Source organism: Tinamus guttatus, unplaced genomic scaffold (genome assembly GCF_059628265.1).
Source record: "Tinamus guttatus ecotype Peru unplaced genomic scaffold, ASM5962826v1 Tinamus_guttatus_pri_ptg000115l, whole genome shotgun sequence".
Lineage (NCBI taxonomy): Eukaryota > Metazoa > Chordata > Aves > Tinamiformes > Tinamidae > Tinamus > Tinamus guttatus.
Genome location: NW_028288649.1, coordinates 2,187,050 through 2,201,778, shown reverse-complemented (window position 1 = coordinate 2,201,778; position 14,729 = coordinate 2,187,050). Strand labels below are relative to the sequence as shown.

The 14,729-nt window shown below is 41.3% G+C and overlaps 1 protein-coding gene across 1 annotated transcript in view; it reads right to left on the bottom strand.

The window, feature by feature from the left end:
- ULK4 (unc-51 like kinase 4) overlaps positions 1-14,729 on the bottom strand; it is a 134,307-nt gene that overhangs the window by 53,788 nt on the left and 65,790 nt on the right. Inside the window, exon 29 of the mRNA XM_088521218.1 lies at positions 11,708-11,800. Coding sequence (XP_088377344.1) covers positions 11,708-11,800 — 93 coding nt within the window. The remainder of the gene's footprint in view (positions 1-11,707; positions 11,801-14,729) is intronic.

Below are 14,729 nucleotides of genomic sequence, written 5' to 3'. Positions count from 1 at the left end.
ACCGACTCCTCACATGAATAATTCTGGTGCACAGTAATGAAAGTTGTATTGAGGAGACAGCATAAAACAAACTGCCTATTGGGCATGAGGAATAGCTGCACATTGCTCCCTATGCAGAATTCCTTGCCTATTGAAAAAGCAACGGGATTAATGTTTCAGTTGCATGTGTTCAACCTGGGCAGTATACAAAGTTAGAAAAGACATACCGTGAAATCAATACATCTTCTTATCTTTGGTCACTTGCAAAATAATGAAATAATGAAACCCTTATTTTTCTAAATTAAAATCTAGCAATTGCATCTCTGAAACTAAACATTTTAATAAGTTCTCTCTTCAAATAGAAGACACATTGCAATTTTCCTCCTTTATAGGTATGATTTACATGCATGTACCTACAGTGGCAGATAGTCCCCAGCCAAACAAAACATGTCAAATTTCTACCATAAAAATGTAAAGAAATTCATTTTCTAAGACATTAAGACTTAAACTCTTAACTCACTCAATTTTCAAAAATAAACATATTAAATTGCCATCATAATAATTTTTTATAAAAAAGAAAGCCACAGAATACTACTTGGATAAAAGACTGCTACTTAGTCTGTATTTCACTCTACAACAGGAATTTGGCCTAATCAGGGATCACAACCTGAAGCTGGAGTGCCAATATAGCTGGGCAACACACTCATTAGTTTATGCCACTTCAGTAGCACGAGTGTAGAAAGCTGGAGTAAGGGGTCAACCAGTAACTCCTCAAACTCAATCTGATACAGCAAGCAAATTCATGGATATGAATTTTTAATTTTGGAACATGAAAAAAAATCATATTCAACATTATGACCATGTACTTCAGAAAATAACTACTACTAGAAGACAAAATATAAATCATCCCACAAAATAAATTATGTTCTAATTAACATATTTCTATCATGTGGGCAAATTGACCCTAACATATCAGAATGTAGATACGTAATTTTAAAAACAGACAAGATGATTAGTCTGCAAGGAAACCAATTCAATCAGTTCATGTTGGACTCTTGACAATTCCTTTTCTCTTATCCCAGCAAACTAGGGTTGATTCTTCCACAAATAAAGGGATTCTTTTGAGAGCCTGCCTAACTGTTAGAAAACAATACTCTGTGGTTCTCCAATAGTAACTATTAGAATTACAAAACTTTCCCTCATGCGCGCCTAGTGGGAAACAGAAAATTGCAAATCCTTCAAAGATAACAAAATTCTGAATTATTTTACAGTGCAAAATTGGAAAATGAATTTGGAAATGTTTGCAGATAAATGACAAGAAGCTTCTGCACAATTTCACTCTACCAATTGTTGAAGCCACCCATTTTTTTTGCAACAGTCCTGGACAAGTAATCAACAACACTGATCCCAGAGGGGAGGGAAAAAAATAGTAATATTGCAAAAGGAACGCTTAGTAAAGACTACAGAAAATATGCACTGGGACTTTAAGAAAGTTATCTAGCAATCACATCTGCTCTAGATTTATAATTGGCATAAAATGATGACACAGAAAATAATAAACATTCTCCTTGCTGGCAGTGATACACAGGGACAGTGAGAGAGGGACGGAACAGCTGTCCCTCAAAGTGGGAAGATTGCTGGACCAGCCTGCTAGAGCTCTTAGCACTTTGATTAAATCAGAGAAGCCATCTAATAAATTCACAAATCCAAACAAGAGAGACCCACTGACAAACTGGAAAGCTTCTAAGTTGTCTAACTGCTACATTTTCATATCGTGCCCTTGAGGAGCTGTTCAAGGGCAAAGACAACAATTTTAAGAAAAATTAACCAAGACACAGTTTACAACGGTGTCAACCATAAAAACGATCAGAAAAAACAGCTATTAATCTATCCTTACAGGTCTGAATTGTTTTAGAGTTAATTATTACTTGAATGGAGTTATTCTTCAATTCCAACTACTAAGCTGTCTCAGCAATTCTAGTGTATGTTTCAAATGGCCCTGGGGAGAAAGAAGGGATGAGGGACAGGAAAGGAGATTGGGCCTTTATACAGGCAGAAAATTAATCTAATTATATTGGATACAGAATAATTAGGTTTTCATTTAATGCTCTACTTTTTGTAGTAGGCAGAAATGGAAGACAAAATAGCAGGCGTATGCAATAAGTCCACACCATTATTCAATGAGCATTTTTGAAGTTCTTTCACAAGTATATAATTAATGATTATAACTAAAGGGATTTGAGAATCAAAATAAATTTACTACAGCATTATAAGAAAAACATATAAGAAATGTCCTACATCAGATTTCTTGAGTAATTGCTACAAATATCAGTTTGAAAAGGCAAGGAAAACCTTTTTCAAGTAGTAAAATATAAAGATTTGTACTTTTTTAAAAATTATTTTTTCAGCAGCTGAATTGTTAATTGCCTCCAGTCATTATATGGTGAAATGCAAGGGAGTTGCTTTCACTTCCAGCATAAGCTTCCTGTTGCATGCATTTATCAGAAGAGTGTCAATACAGACTCAGCCACTCTGCCAACAGGCTCAGCAAGCTTATCCAGGGGCAACTGATTTTGCACTTAATTCCTGTTTTGCTTTCAGCTTTGAAATCCACATTTATAGAAGAACATTTGTCATTTGATGGATCTGAACCACAAAAAGTTGTTTCTGCATTAGCACCGGGAAGAACTTGGCAACCTCACCAAAAGGAAATTGCCTAGAACTTATTTTGCAAATTGCTCAATGCCCACAAATTATATTTATTAAGAAATGCATCAGAGTTTTGTTTTTTGTTTGTTTGTTTTGTTTTTCAAAGAACAAACTATTTCCTGCAATCAGGACAGATATCCTTGTATTTTGCCAATTTCTCAGCATGTGCCACAATTCTACCTTCTCCTATTTGCTACAGAATACCTAACCAATAATTATAAGTCTCATTTTTATATAAAACCATAATGCTGCCAACAAAAGGATTCTCAGACGGTAAAACAGTAAACACAAGAGGGTATGAAATTTATATTAAAGGCAAAGAAAATTAAAAGTGAACAGTATGCATTATAAGCCCCAAATATCTACAGCTTGACAAAATGGCATGAACACAAGCAAACCTTGGGGGACAATAAGGATTAGAGCCATGAATAAATATGCTTAAAGCTCTCTGGAAAAGTTGCAGCCTCTGCAACTGTGTTCTGCATTTTCAGTAGCAACATAAAACCTCTGCCTTACTAGCATTATACAGGTAACCTGTTTCTTTCCATATTGAGCCTAAGATCTGTGTTTCACTCTTTAAAAGACATAATGAGAAGTTTGGCTCCGTAAAAGTATCTGAGTTTTTGCTCAGGAAGACTATTTTATTTCTTTCCCTTGAGTATGAGTCCTGGAGGAGGTTTTGCTTGACAAAATTATGTAAAAATTCCCACTACAAATTTGCTGTCTTGTCTCTTGACAGCTGCTAAGTTGATGCTTCTACCTAGCTTTGAAAATAGATGCGATTTTGCCTAAAGCATTAAAAAACAAAACAAAACAAAGTAACTACTCTGGTAGACCTGGTCCTTTCCAACAGTCCTATTTCTTCCTTGCCCTTCATGCATTCTGACAGCAAGGGTTTGCGATTTAAGGTCTTAGTGTGCCAGCTCTTACTGTTGTTGACAAGCTAGAAGGGACGAACTAGTTCTCCAATTGGACTATCCATGAAATGTAATGTTTATAATGCAAAGTAATATGCAATGTTATTCCTAATCTTTCAGTACCATCAGAATCACAAAAGCATCCCTCCTCAGGAGGGATGTTTGTTTTTTTCTAGCCTCTAAGCATGGAGCAAAAGAAACATCAATTTTCACGAAATGATACTGTACTGATGTGAAGTCTAACATGAAATTTTCCTTGAGTGGATTACTGTGCCTTCTATCAAAGACTAACTCAGAAGATTCAGTTCCATCCTGATCAAATTGATTAAAAATGATCTGCTAAAGTACCCCAATTATTAGGCTTTAGAAAACAAAAACAACAAAAACCCAGTCAGTCAGTCTTTTGATATTTCACTGAAATATATATTCTTTAGCTCTAAGAAAGTACATGATCTCAATGATTTTCTTTTTCAAACAACTCAGGAGTAGCAAGATTCATGCTATTGTACCAACAGAAAGCAATGAGGTCTTAAGAGGGATAACCTAAGAAATAATAGTTCTGTGGAAAAGAAATGCAAGCCTCCATGGTGAAATATGTTTTATAGAGTATGTCATTAGAATGTCTATAAACGTCTATAAAAATTAACACATTTCTTCATAAACTTTCAGGGAATTTCAATTATGTTTAAGTGATGATCTCACTTTTTGATAAGCCTACTCTATTACCTGAAGATCAGAAATCAGACAACTAAAAAGATTTTCATTACAATCATGGATCTGGCTCTACAAACTGATTTTAAAAAGTATCATGGCTTATAAAATCCTTCAGGTTAAGGATGAAGTTCACCAATCATCATAAATGGGATGGATGAAGGCCCAGTAATCTAGGGATCGTAAAACATTTTGTTCTAATGGGTTTTAAACATGATCTTCCTAAGTATTTACCAGGTTATGATAGCATAAATTGGCCACTCTGAAAAGAATTAGCTGGCATACCAATGCAGTCACTTTCAAGGGATGAAAAATCTCACAAATTGATCTTTTAAGCAGCAGACAAAGAGCAGCTAGTTGATAAGGTATTCTTGGGCTTCCATAGGAATATTATTCTAAAAGTTATAAGGGTTTCTAAAAAAGAGAATTCTAAACTGACATAGAATTAAAGAAATGATGAAGGAAGGCAGGGCAATATATTTTTAGAATTACTGTGACAAAACAACGTAACACTCAAAACAGGACTACTAGCCTCAAATCAAGTATAGAATAGACAAATGACAGACAGATTCTCTCCTAAGATCATCATTCCAAAGCCTCCCTTTTCTCATTATATGAATGCTGTTTGAGGCTGTATCCTCCAGCAGTTATTTTATGATGTAAAAAAACAGGTATCTAAGAGAAACACTAAAGTCATTTATACTCTAACTCATTATGAAGAAACCGAACAACAAAATAGTCATCTTGCCCATAAAGAAGGTTTTGCTTCTACGGATATATTCAGATGTGGGAATACTTAATGTGCTGGGACGCAGTCCTGTGCCACGTGCTCTAAGTGACTCTGCGTGTGCAGGGGGGTTGGACTAGACGACCTCTAGAGATTCCTTCCAACCTTAGAGCATTCTATGATTCTATGATTCTATGCTTCACAATGGGCCTCTCGTGACCTCACAATGGACGACCTCACAATGGACGACATCACAATGGACGACATCACAGTGGGCCTCTGGTGAACTCACACTGGACAACCTCACAATGGACGACCTCACAATGGGCCTCTCGGGACCTCACACTGGACAACCTCACAATGGACAACCTCGCAAAGGGCCTGTCGTGACGTCACAATGCACGACCTCACAATGGACGACCTCAAAATGGACGACCTCACAATGGGCCTAAAATGACCTCACAATGGAGAAACACACAATGGGCCTCCCGTGACCTCACAATGGGCCTCTCATGACCTCACGATGGATGACCTCACAATGGGCCTCTCATGACCTTACAACGGACGACCTCACAATGGACAACATCACAATGGGCCTCTTGTGACCTCACAATGGATGACCTCACAATGGACGACATCAAAATGGGCCTCTCACGACCTGAGAATGGATGACCTCACAATAGCCCTCGCATGACCTCACAGTAGACGACCTCACAATGGGCCTCACATGACCTCACAATGCACAAGCTCACAATGGACGACCTCAGAATGGGCCTCTCATGACCTCACAATGGATGAGCTCACAATGGACCACCTCACAATGGCCCTCGCGTGACCTCAAAATGGACGGCCTCACAATGGGCTTCTCGTGACCTCACAATGAATTACCTCACAATGGACGACCTCACAATGGACGATGTCACAATGGGCCTCTCGTGATCTCACAATGAATAACCTCAGAATGGACGACATCACAATGGACGACCTCACAATGGGCCTCTCGTGACCTCACAATGAACGAGCTCACAATGGGCCTCTCACGACCTCACAATGGACCACCTCACAATGGACGACATCAGAATGGGCCTCTCGTGACATCACAACAGAAGACCCCAAAATGGACGACCTCACAACAGGCCTCTCGTGACCTCACAATGGACAACATCACAATGGACAACATCACAATGGGCCTCTCATGACCTCACAATGGACCGCCTCACAAGGGACGACCTCACAATGGCCCTCGCATGACCTCACAATGGATGACCTCACAATAGATGACCTCACAATGGAAGACCTCACAATGGACCACATCACAATGGGCCTCTCATGGCCTTACAATGGATGAGCTCACAATGGACGACCTCACAATCGCCCTCGCATGACCTCACTATGCATGACCTCACAATAGATGACCTCACAATGGGCCCCTCATGACCTCACAATGGACAACCTTACAATGGATGACATAACAATGGACGACCTCATAATGGGCCTCGCATGACCTCACAATGCATGAACTCACAATGGACGACCTCAAAATGGGCCTCGCATGACCTCACAATGGATGACCTCACAAAGGAAGACCTCACAATGGCCCTCTCGTGACCTCACAATGGATGACCTCGCAAAGGACGACCTCACAATGGGCCTCTCATGACCTCACAATGGATGACCTCACAAAGGACAACCTCACAAAGGGCCTCTTGTGACCTCACTACGGATGACCCCACAATGGACGACCTCACAATGGCGCTCTTGTGACCTCACAATGGACGACATTACAATGGGCCTCTCGTAACTTCATAAGGGACGCCCTCACAATCGACGCCCTCACAATTGATCTCTTGTGACTTGACAGTGGACAACATCACAATGGACGACCTCACAATGGGCCTCTCATGACCTCACAATGGACGAGCTCACAATGGACCACCTCACAATGGCCCTTTCATGACCTCACAATGGACGAAATAATAATGGAAGACCTCATAATGGGACCCTCATGACCTCTCACTGGACGACGTCACAATGGATGACCTCATAATGGACGACCTCACAATAGACAACCTCAAAATGGGCCTTTCGTGACCTCACAATGGATGACATCACAATGGACGACCTCAAAATTAACCTCTCGTGACCTCACAATGGATGACCTCACAATAGATGACCTCACAAAGGGCCTCACATGACCTCACAATGGACGAACACACAATGGATGACATCACAATGGACGACCTCACAAAGGGCCTCTCATGACCTCACAATGGACCACCTCAAAATGGGTCTCGCATGACCTCACAATGCATGAACTCACAATAGACGACTTCACAATGGACCTCTCGTGACCTCACAATGGATGACCTCACAATGGACGACCTCACAATCGATGACCTCACAAGGGACCTCTCGTGAAATCACAATGGGTGACCTCACAATGGACGACCTCACAATGGGCCTCTCGTGACCTCACAATGGACGACATCACAATGGAAGACCTCATAATGGGTCCCTAATGACCTCTCACTGGACGACGTCACAATGGATGACCTTATAATGGACGACCTCACAATACACGACCTCACAATGGGCCTTTCGTGACCTCACAATGGATGACATCAGCATGGACGACCTCACAATGGGCCTCTCATGACCTCACAATGGATGACCTCACAATGCATGACATCACAATGGGCCTCTCATGACCACACAGTGGATGACCTCACAAAGGACGACATCACAATGTACGATCTCACAATGGGCCTCTTGTGCCCTCACAATGGACGACCTCACAATAGGCCTCTCCTGACCTCACAATGCATAACCTCACAATGGACAACCTCAAAATGGGCCTCACATGACCTCAGAATGCATGACAGCACGATAGACGACCTCACAATAGACCTCTCGTGACCTCACAATGGATGACTTCACAATGCACAACCTCACAATGGGCCTAAAACGACCTCACAATGGATGACCTCACAACGCACGACCTCACAATGGACCTCTCGTGACCTCACAATGGATGACCTCACAATGGACGACCTCACAATGAACCTCTTGTGACCTCACAATGCATGACCTCACAATAGATGACCTCACAAAGAGCCTCACATGACCTCACAATGGACGACCTCACAATGGACGACATCACAATGGATGACCTCACAATGGGCCTCTCGTGACCTCACAATGAACGACATCACAATGGGCCTCTCATGACCTCACAATGGACCACCTCACAATGGACGACATCAGATTGGGCCTCTCGTGACATCACAACAGAAGACCTCACAATGGACGACCTCACAATGGACCTCTCGTGACCTCACAATGGACGACCTCACAATGGACGACCTCACAATGGACCTCTCGTGACCTCAGAATGAACTACCTCACAATGGACGATCTAACAATGGACAACATCACAATGGGCCTCTCGTGATCTCACAATGGATGACCTCACAATGGACGACATCACAATGGGCCTCTCATGACCTCACAATGGACCACCTCACAATGCAGGACCTGACAATCGCCCTCACATGACCTCACAATGGATGACCTCACAATAGACGACCTCACAATAGGCCTCACATGACCTCACAATGGACGACATCACAATGGACGACCTCACAATGCGCCTCTCGTGACCTCACAGTGGATGACCTCAAAACGGACGACATCACAATGGGCCTCTCATGACCTCACAATGGACCACCTCACAATGGACGACATTGCAATGGACGACCTCACAATGGGCCTCTCGTGACCTCACAATGAACGACCTCACAATGGGCCTCTCATGACCTCACAATGGACCACCTCACAATGGACGACCTCATAATGGGCCTCTCGTGACCTCACTGACGGACGACCTCACAATGGACGACCTCACAATGGGCCTCTCGTGCCCTCACCATGATCGACCTCACAATGGATGACCTCACAATGGGCCTCTCGTGACCTCACGACGGACGACCTCACAATCGACGACCTCACAAGGGACCTCTCGTGACATCACGATGGGTGACCTCACAATGGACGACCTCACAATGGGCTTCTTGTGACCTCAGAATGAACTACCTCACAATGGACGACCTCACAATGGACAACCTCACAATGGGCCTCGTATGACCTCACAATGCATGACCTCACAATAGACGACCTCAGAATGGACCTCTCGTGACCTCCCACTGGATGACCTCACAATGCACGACCTCACAATGGATCTCTCGTGACCTCACAATGGATGACCTCACAATGGATGACCTCACAAGGGACGACCTCACAATGGGCTTCTTGTGACCTCAGAATGAACTACCTCACAATGGATGACCTCACAATGGACGACATCACAATGGGCCTCTCATGACCTCACAGTGGACCACGTCACAATGGACAACCTCACAATCGCCCTCACATCACCTCACAATGGATGACCTCACAATAGATGACCTCACAATGGGCCTCTCATGACCTCACAATGGACCACCTCACAAGGGACCACCTCACAATGGACGACCTCACAATGGACGACCTCACAATGGGCCTCTTGTGACCTCACAATGAACGACCTTACAACGGGCCTCTCATGACCTTACAATGGACCACCTCACTATGGACGACCTCACAATGGGCCTCTCATGACCTCACAATGGACGACTTCACAATCGCCCTCTCATGACCTCACAATGCATGACCTCACAATGGATGACCTCGCAATTGCCCTCTCATGACCTCACAAAGGACGACCTCACAACGGACGACATCACAATGGGCTTCTTGTGACCTCACAATTAACTACCTCACAACGGACGACCTCACAATGGACAACATCACAATGGGCCTCTCGTGACCTCACAGTGGACGACATCACAATGGACGACCTCACAATGGGCCTCTCGTGACCTCACAAAGGAAAACATCACAATGCATGACCTCACAATGGGCCTCTCATGACCTCACAATGGATGACCTCACAATGGACGACCTCACAATGGACGACCTCACAATGGACGAGAGGTTTTGCTTCTACGGATATATTCAGATGTGTGAATACTTAATGTGCTTCCTGAAACATCTTAAAGGTTTTTGCATCTACCATTTTACATGTGCAGAAGTTTATGTTTGTGTGAGTCGCAGTTCTCCACATGTTAATGGAATATCACTATAATTCTCCATTGTCAAACTGAAAAGCAACGGAATGGTAAAAGCTGCCCTAACAGCAGAGAAATGGCAAAAATTCCAAGTCTTTTTTGTAGTCGATCCTTAAATAACAGTACTGAATAGATGGCATTTAAAATTACTAATAGTCATAGACATCCAAAGTGGCTCTTTAACAATATTAAGAAAAATATTACTGTCAGCTATAAGCAGATTATGAGGATGAGTCTGCATCCCCAACCTAGCTACATTAAGCACACAAACACATACAATCCTTCACTTAAAGAGAATTCATTAGGCAGAGAAAGAGTGCTGCCATAATATCCAGTGCTCTAGTTACTGAAATATTTTATCATCTTCCTTAAAGAATTAGGATCTCAGCAGAACTATTCTAAAAATAGAAAATTACACTATGTTTGCATAATACGTATAATCCTGAAGTAGCATAAACAGGTTGTATACAATAAAAATGCAATTAAGTATACCCTTACTGTATTCAAACTGTTCTAAATCTCAAACCACTCAATTTTCTAATTCATTTTTAATCTGCTTACTATATGAAAGCACTGCTCGCAGCAGCACTATAGAAGATGAAAAGAGGATGTTCTTATTTTTTATTATAAAAACAGTGGGAAACTGAATTTCCTTGTTGATATGTTTTCTACCCTGTGTTCATTTCGACCAGTCAAATCAGGACAGGCTGGTACGCAGAGACTACTTAGACTACCCTATGAGAAACACCCACAGACAGCAGCAAATGCAAGATGAACTTGATTTTCACTAACATTTTATAGCATTATGACTTGGGCACAGACTTGGGGAGAGGAAGAGATGTGTGTGTGAACACGTGAGATGTGCTTCCCTATCAGCTCCAACAATGCGGTTTAATTTCTGTGTCACCTTTTTGTCTACCATAGCCTAAACAATGATTACAGGGTATCCTGAATTTTTTGCGTGGAACAATAAGAAAGAGATGTTGAAGTCAAAAAGATATTTTTAAAATATATTGAGTATACCATGCTGTATAATAAACACTAAAATAAAGATTAAAAGGCTAGCCAGATTTGTGGAGAGATGGAACTAAACTGAATGGAGGGCTCTAAATCCGTAACATACACTTACACATCATCTTTATTCTAGTATAAGCATGCTTCATAGGACAACAGGTTAAGCAATGTTTTATATTAAAATTGAAGTGGAAAATATCTTAAAGAAGAAGTTGGAGCTTAACATGGAGATAGCCCAAAGAAATATTAGAGATAAAATCCTAAAATAACTACAGTCACCTAAAAATAGCACAAGAGCTCTGAGGGTATGTTCTACAATAAATACTCTGCAAACCAAGTGAGCCCTATTTTAATTTGCTAAATCTCCTCAGTATCATCAGGTTTGAAAAGCATTTAGATCTATGTTAGTGTTAACTCCCAGTGACAAAAATAATTAAACTGAAACAAAGAGAGGACTGAGCAACAGAGAATGTGTGTTGTATCACCTCACAGAAGCTGGGCTCTGCTCCGTCAGGGCCACTAGCAGCTTCAGAGCATACACTGGTACTGGGTCAGGAGCCATCAGAATGTGCTCGTACCTGCAGCAGGGGAGGGGGGAAAGAGGAGTGGAAAAAAAAAATTGGGAGATGTGTGTCAATAAGTTGATATTACTAAAAACACATAATTTCCGAACATCGTACTATACACAATGGAAATGCAATGTTGTCTGGAACTGTGCAAAACAGTAAACAAAACCTATTTAGAATTTGTTTTTATTTTAAAAAAAGCACCACATTAACTTCAAAAGTGATATTGATAAAAGGACACATTAGTAATGCATATAGAATCATAGAATCATAGAATGCTTAAGGTTGGAAGGGACCTCTAGAGATCATCTAGTCCAACCCCCCTGCACACGCAGGGTCACCTAGAGCACGTGGCACAGGACTGCGTCCAAGCGGGTTTTGAAGATCTCCAGAGAAGGAGACTCCACAACTTCTCTTGGCAATCTGTTCCAATGTATGTTTATGTATGTTTAAAATATGCATGTTTAAAAGCTAAGAAACAAAATCTGTATTATTTACTAAGCCTCAAAATATTACCAGGTAGAAGATGCACTGGGAGATCTAAAAGAATTTTATGTTTTATTTCAATATTTTTAAAACTGTGTTAAATCCAGCATTCTTCCATCCTCCAAGTAATATGGAGATGAACAATATCAAATTATTTCCAGTCAGGGTTTATTTAGAACAAGTAAGTTTAAGATAAAACTACAGGAAAAACATCCATGAAATATTCCAAACTAACTTTCACCTAATTTAAATGTTGGTAATAAGAAAAAGCTACTGAAAATCAACATGGGCCTTGCTGTTGCTTTCAACATTCAAACAATGTCCAAGCAACAAACAGATCTGTTTATATTTTATTTATTTAAATCAAAGTATACCTGGAGGACAACTGGATACAATGATGGAAAAATAAATAAATAAATAAATAAAAAGATAATCATATCAAAATATAATCAAATAGAGTTACTCTAAACAGATGGAAGTAACAGAAATGGAAACATAACACCCTTGCTTGAGGAGAAAGCACTGAGATTGGGAGGAAAATGTGGCAGGCTATCATGTTCTGTGCCACAAACTTATCTACAGCATGTTCTTCTTTTATGAATTCGGATACGGTGGGGGGAAAACCCAAGGCAGAACAACGAGGAACTCTCTTTGCATCTTGACTTTTCTAGTGAGGGCCTGTCAAGGATATGTATCACTTTCCAACGCCTGGGTACTAACATGCAGACAGAATCACAGAATGGTTGAGGTTGGAAGGGACCCCTAGAGACCATCTAGTCCAAGCCCCCTGCTCCAGCAGGGACACCTAGAGCAGGGGGCACAGGGTGGCATCCAGGCAGGTTTTGAAGATCTCCAGAAAAGGAGGCTCCAACATCTCTCTGGACAGCCTGTTCCAGGGCTCTGTCACCCTCACAGTAAAGTTCTTCCTCATATGCAAATAAAACTTCTGTGTTTCAGTTTGTTCCATTTGTACCCATTACCCCTTGTCCCAGGGTGGCCACCACTGAGAAAAGTTTGGCCCCATCCTCTTTACATTCTCTTCTCAGGTATAAGATCCCTTCTCAATCTTCTCTTCTCCAGACTAAACAGTCCCAGTTCGCTTAGTCTTTCCTCATCAGATAGATGCTGCAGTCCCTTAATCATCTTTGCGGCTCTACGCTGGACCCTCTCTAGAAGCTCCACGTCCCTCTTGTGCTGGGGAGCCCAGAACTGCACCCAATACTCCAGGTGCAGCCTCTCCAGAGCTAAGCAGAGGGGCAGGATCCCCTTCCTGGACCTGCTGGCAACACTCCTCCTGATGCAGGCCAGGATCCCATTGCACCGTAGTGTGTGCTGGCTCATCAGTGGTAGATCCCCTCTCTTCTGCCTCATTATTCCCCCATGACTTCCACACTCTGGTTTGCAAAGGAAGGAAACCTAGCAAACCTCCACAAAAGGAGATTTGATGCTTTCTGGCAAAGCCTCTGATCTGGACAATGCTAAGACTAGGAGGGTAGAGCATACAGCTCTGGGGATTCCTGATGTAGCCAACGGGAGTTCCTTCACAGAAGCTAATATTCACACACGAGCACACAGTCTAGAAGCAAAGCATCACTGCTACTTCATATTCACTTTTTCAAGTACTGTCCGCGAGCTGCAAACCACTGAAACCCTGGAAAATCTAAATTATTAACCAATTAGAGCTCAGTGTTGGTTTCATGTCTTCAGTGATTAGCATTTTTCCTTTACAAATAACACATTCCAGTTCCTGAAGGAAAATCTTTTCTTACTGATGATTTAGAAGTACCTCTTCTATGGAGAAAATACCATAACACATTGATAATCCCTGATCCTGCAAGCTACCTGTGAGTAATACCTATTCCTCAAAAACACCGTGAAGCTATTCACAAACATTTTCCACAGAACTCACAACTACTGCAAGGAGAGCTTTTTAAAAATGCTGCTACAAGTCATCAGCTCATTCTTAAGATATGATTTACCTCTCCAAAATTGTAATTCCTAATATTTAATGATTTGGCCATGCAAAGTTAAAAGGTTTTTCAAAACCTGAATTTTGAAAGTTTTGAGTCAAAGTGAGTTTCTGACTTTTCTCTTTTGGTCTTTTCTCTGAATTCTCCTTTTTTCAGAAAATCGTGACCCATCTTCTATTTTTGTTTCATCTGTGTGTTCTTTCATTGATTTGCTATTCCCCACAGCTAAGCATATAAAGAATAGGCTCAGCCTACAGATTCAAGTAATGTCTTAAATGCCCTGGCATTAGTTAACTCTTTCTGAGTCATCAGAAGATTTACATACTCTTTCCCTGTGCTGCTAGATCAGAAAATAATCTGTTTATACCAAGTTCCAGTATATTCCAGTTTTAATAAACTTTAGTATTTCTTTACTAGCTTCAAAGTATTTTTCAAATAGAAGTATCATTATCTCTACTGATGAGTCAAATGAACTCATTCAGGAA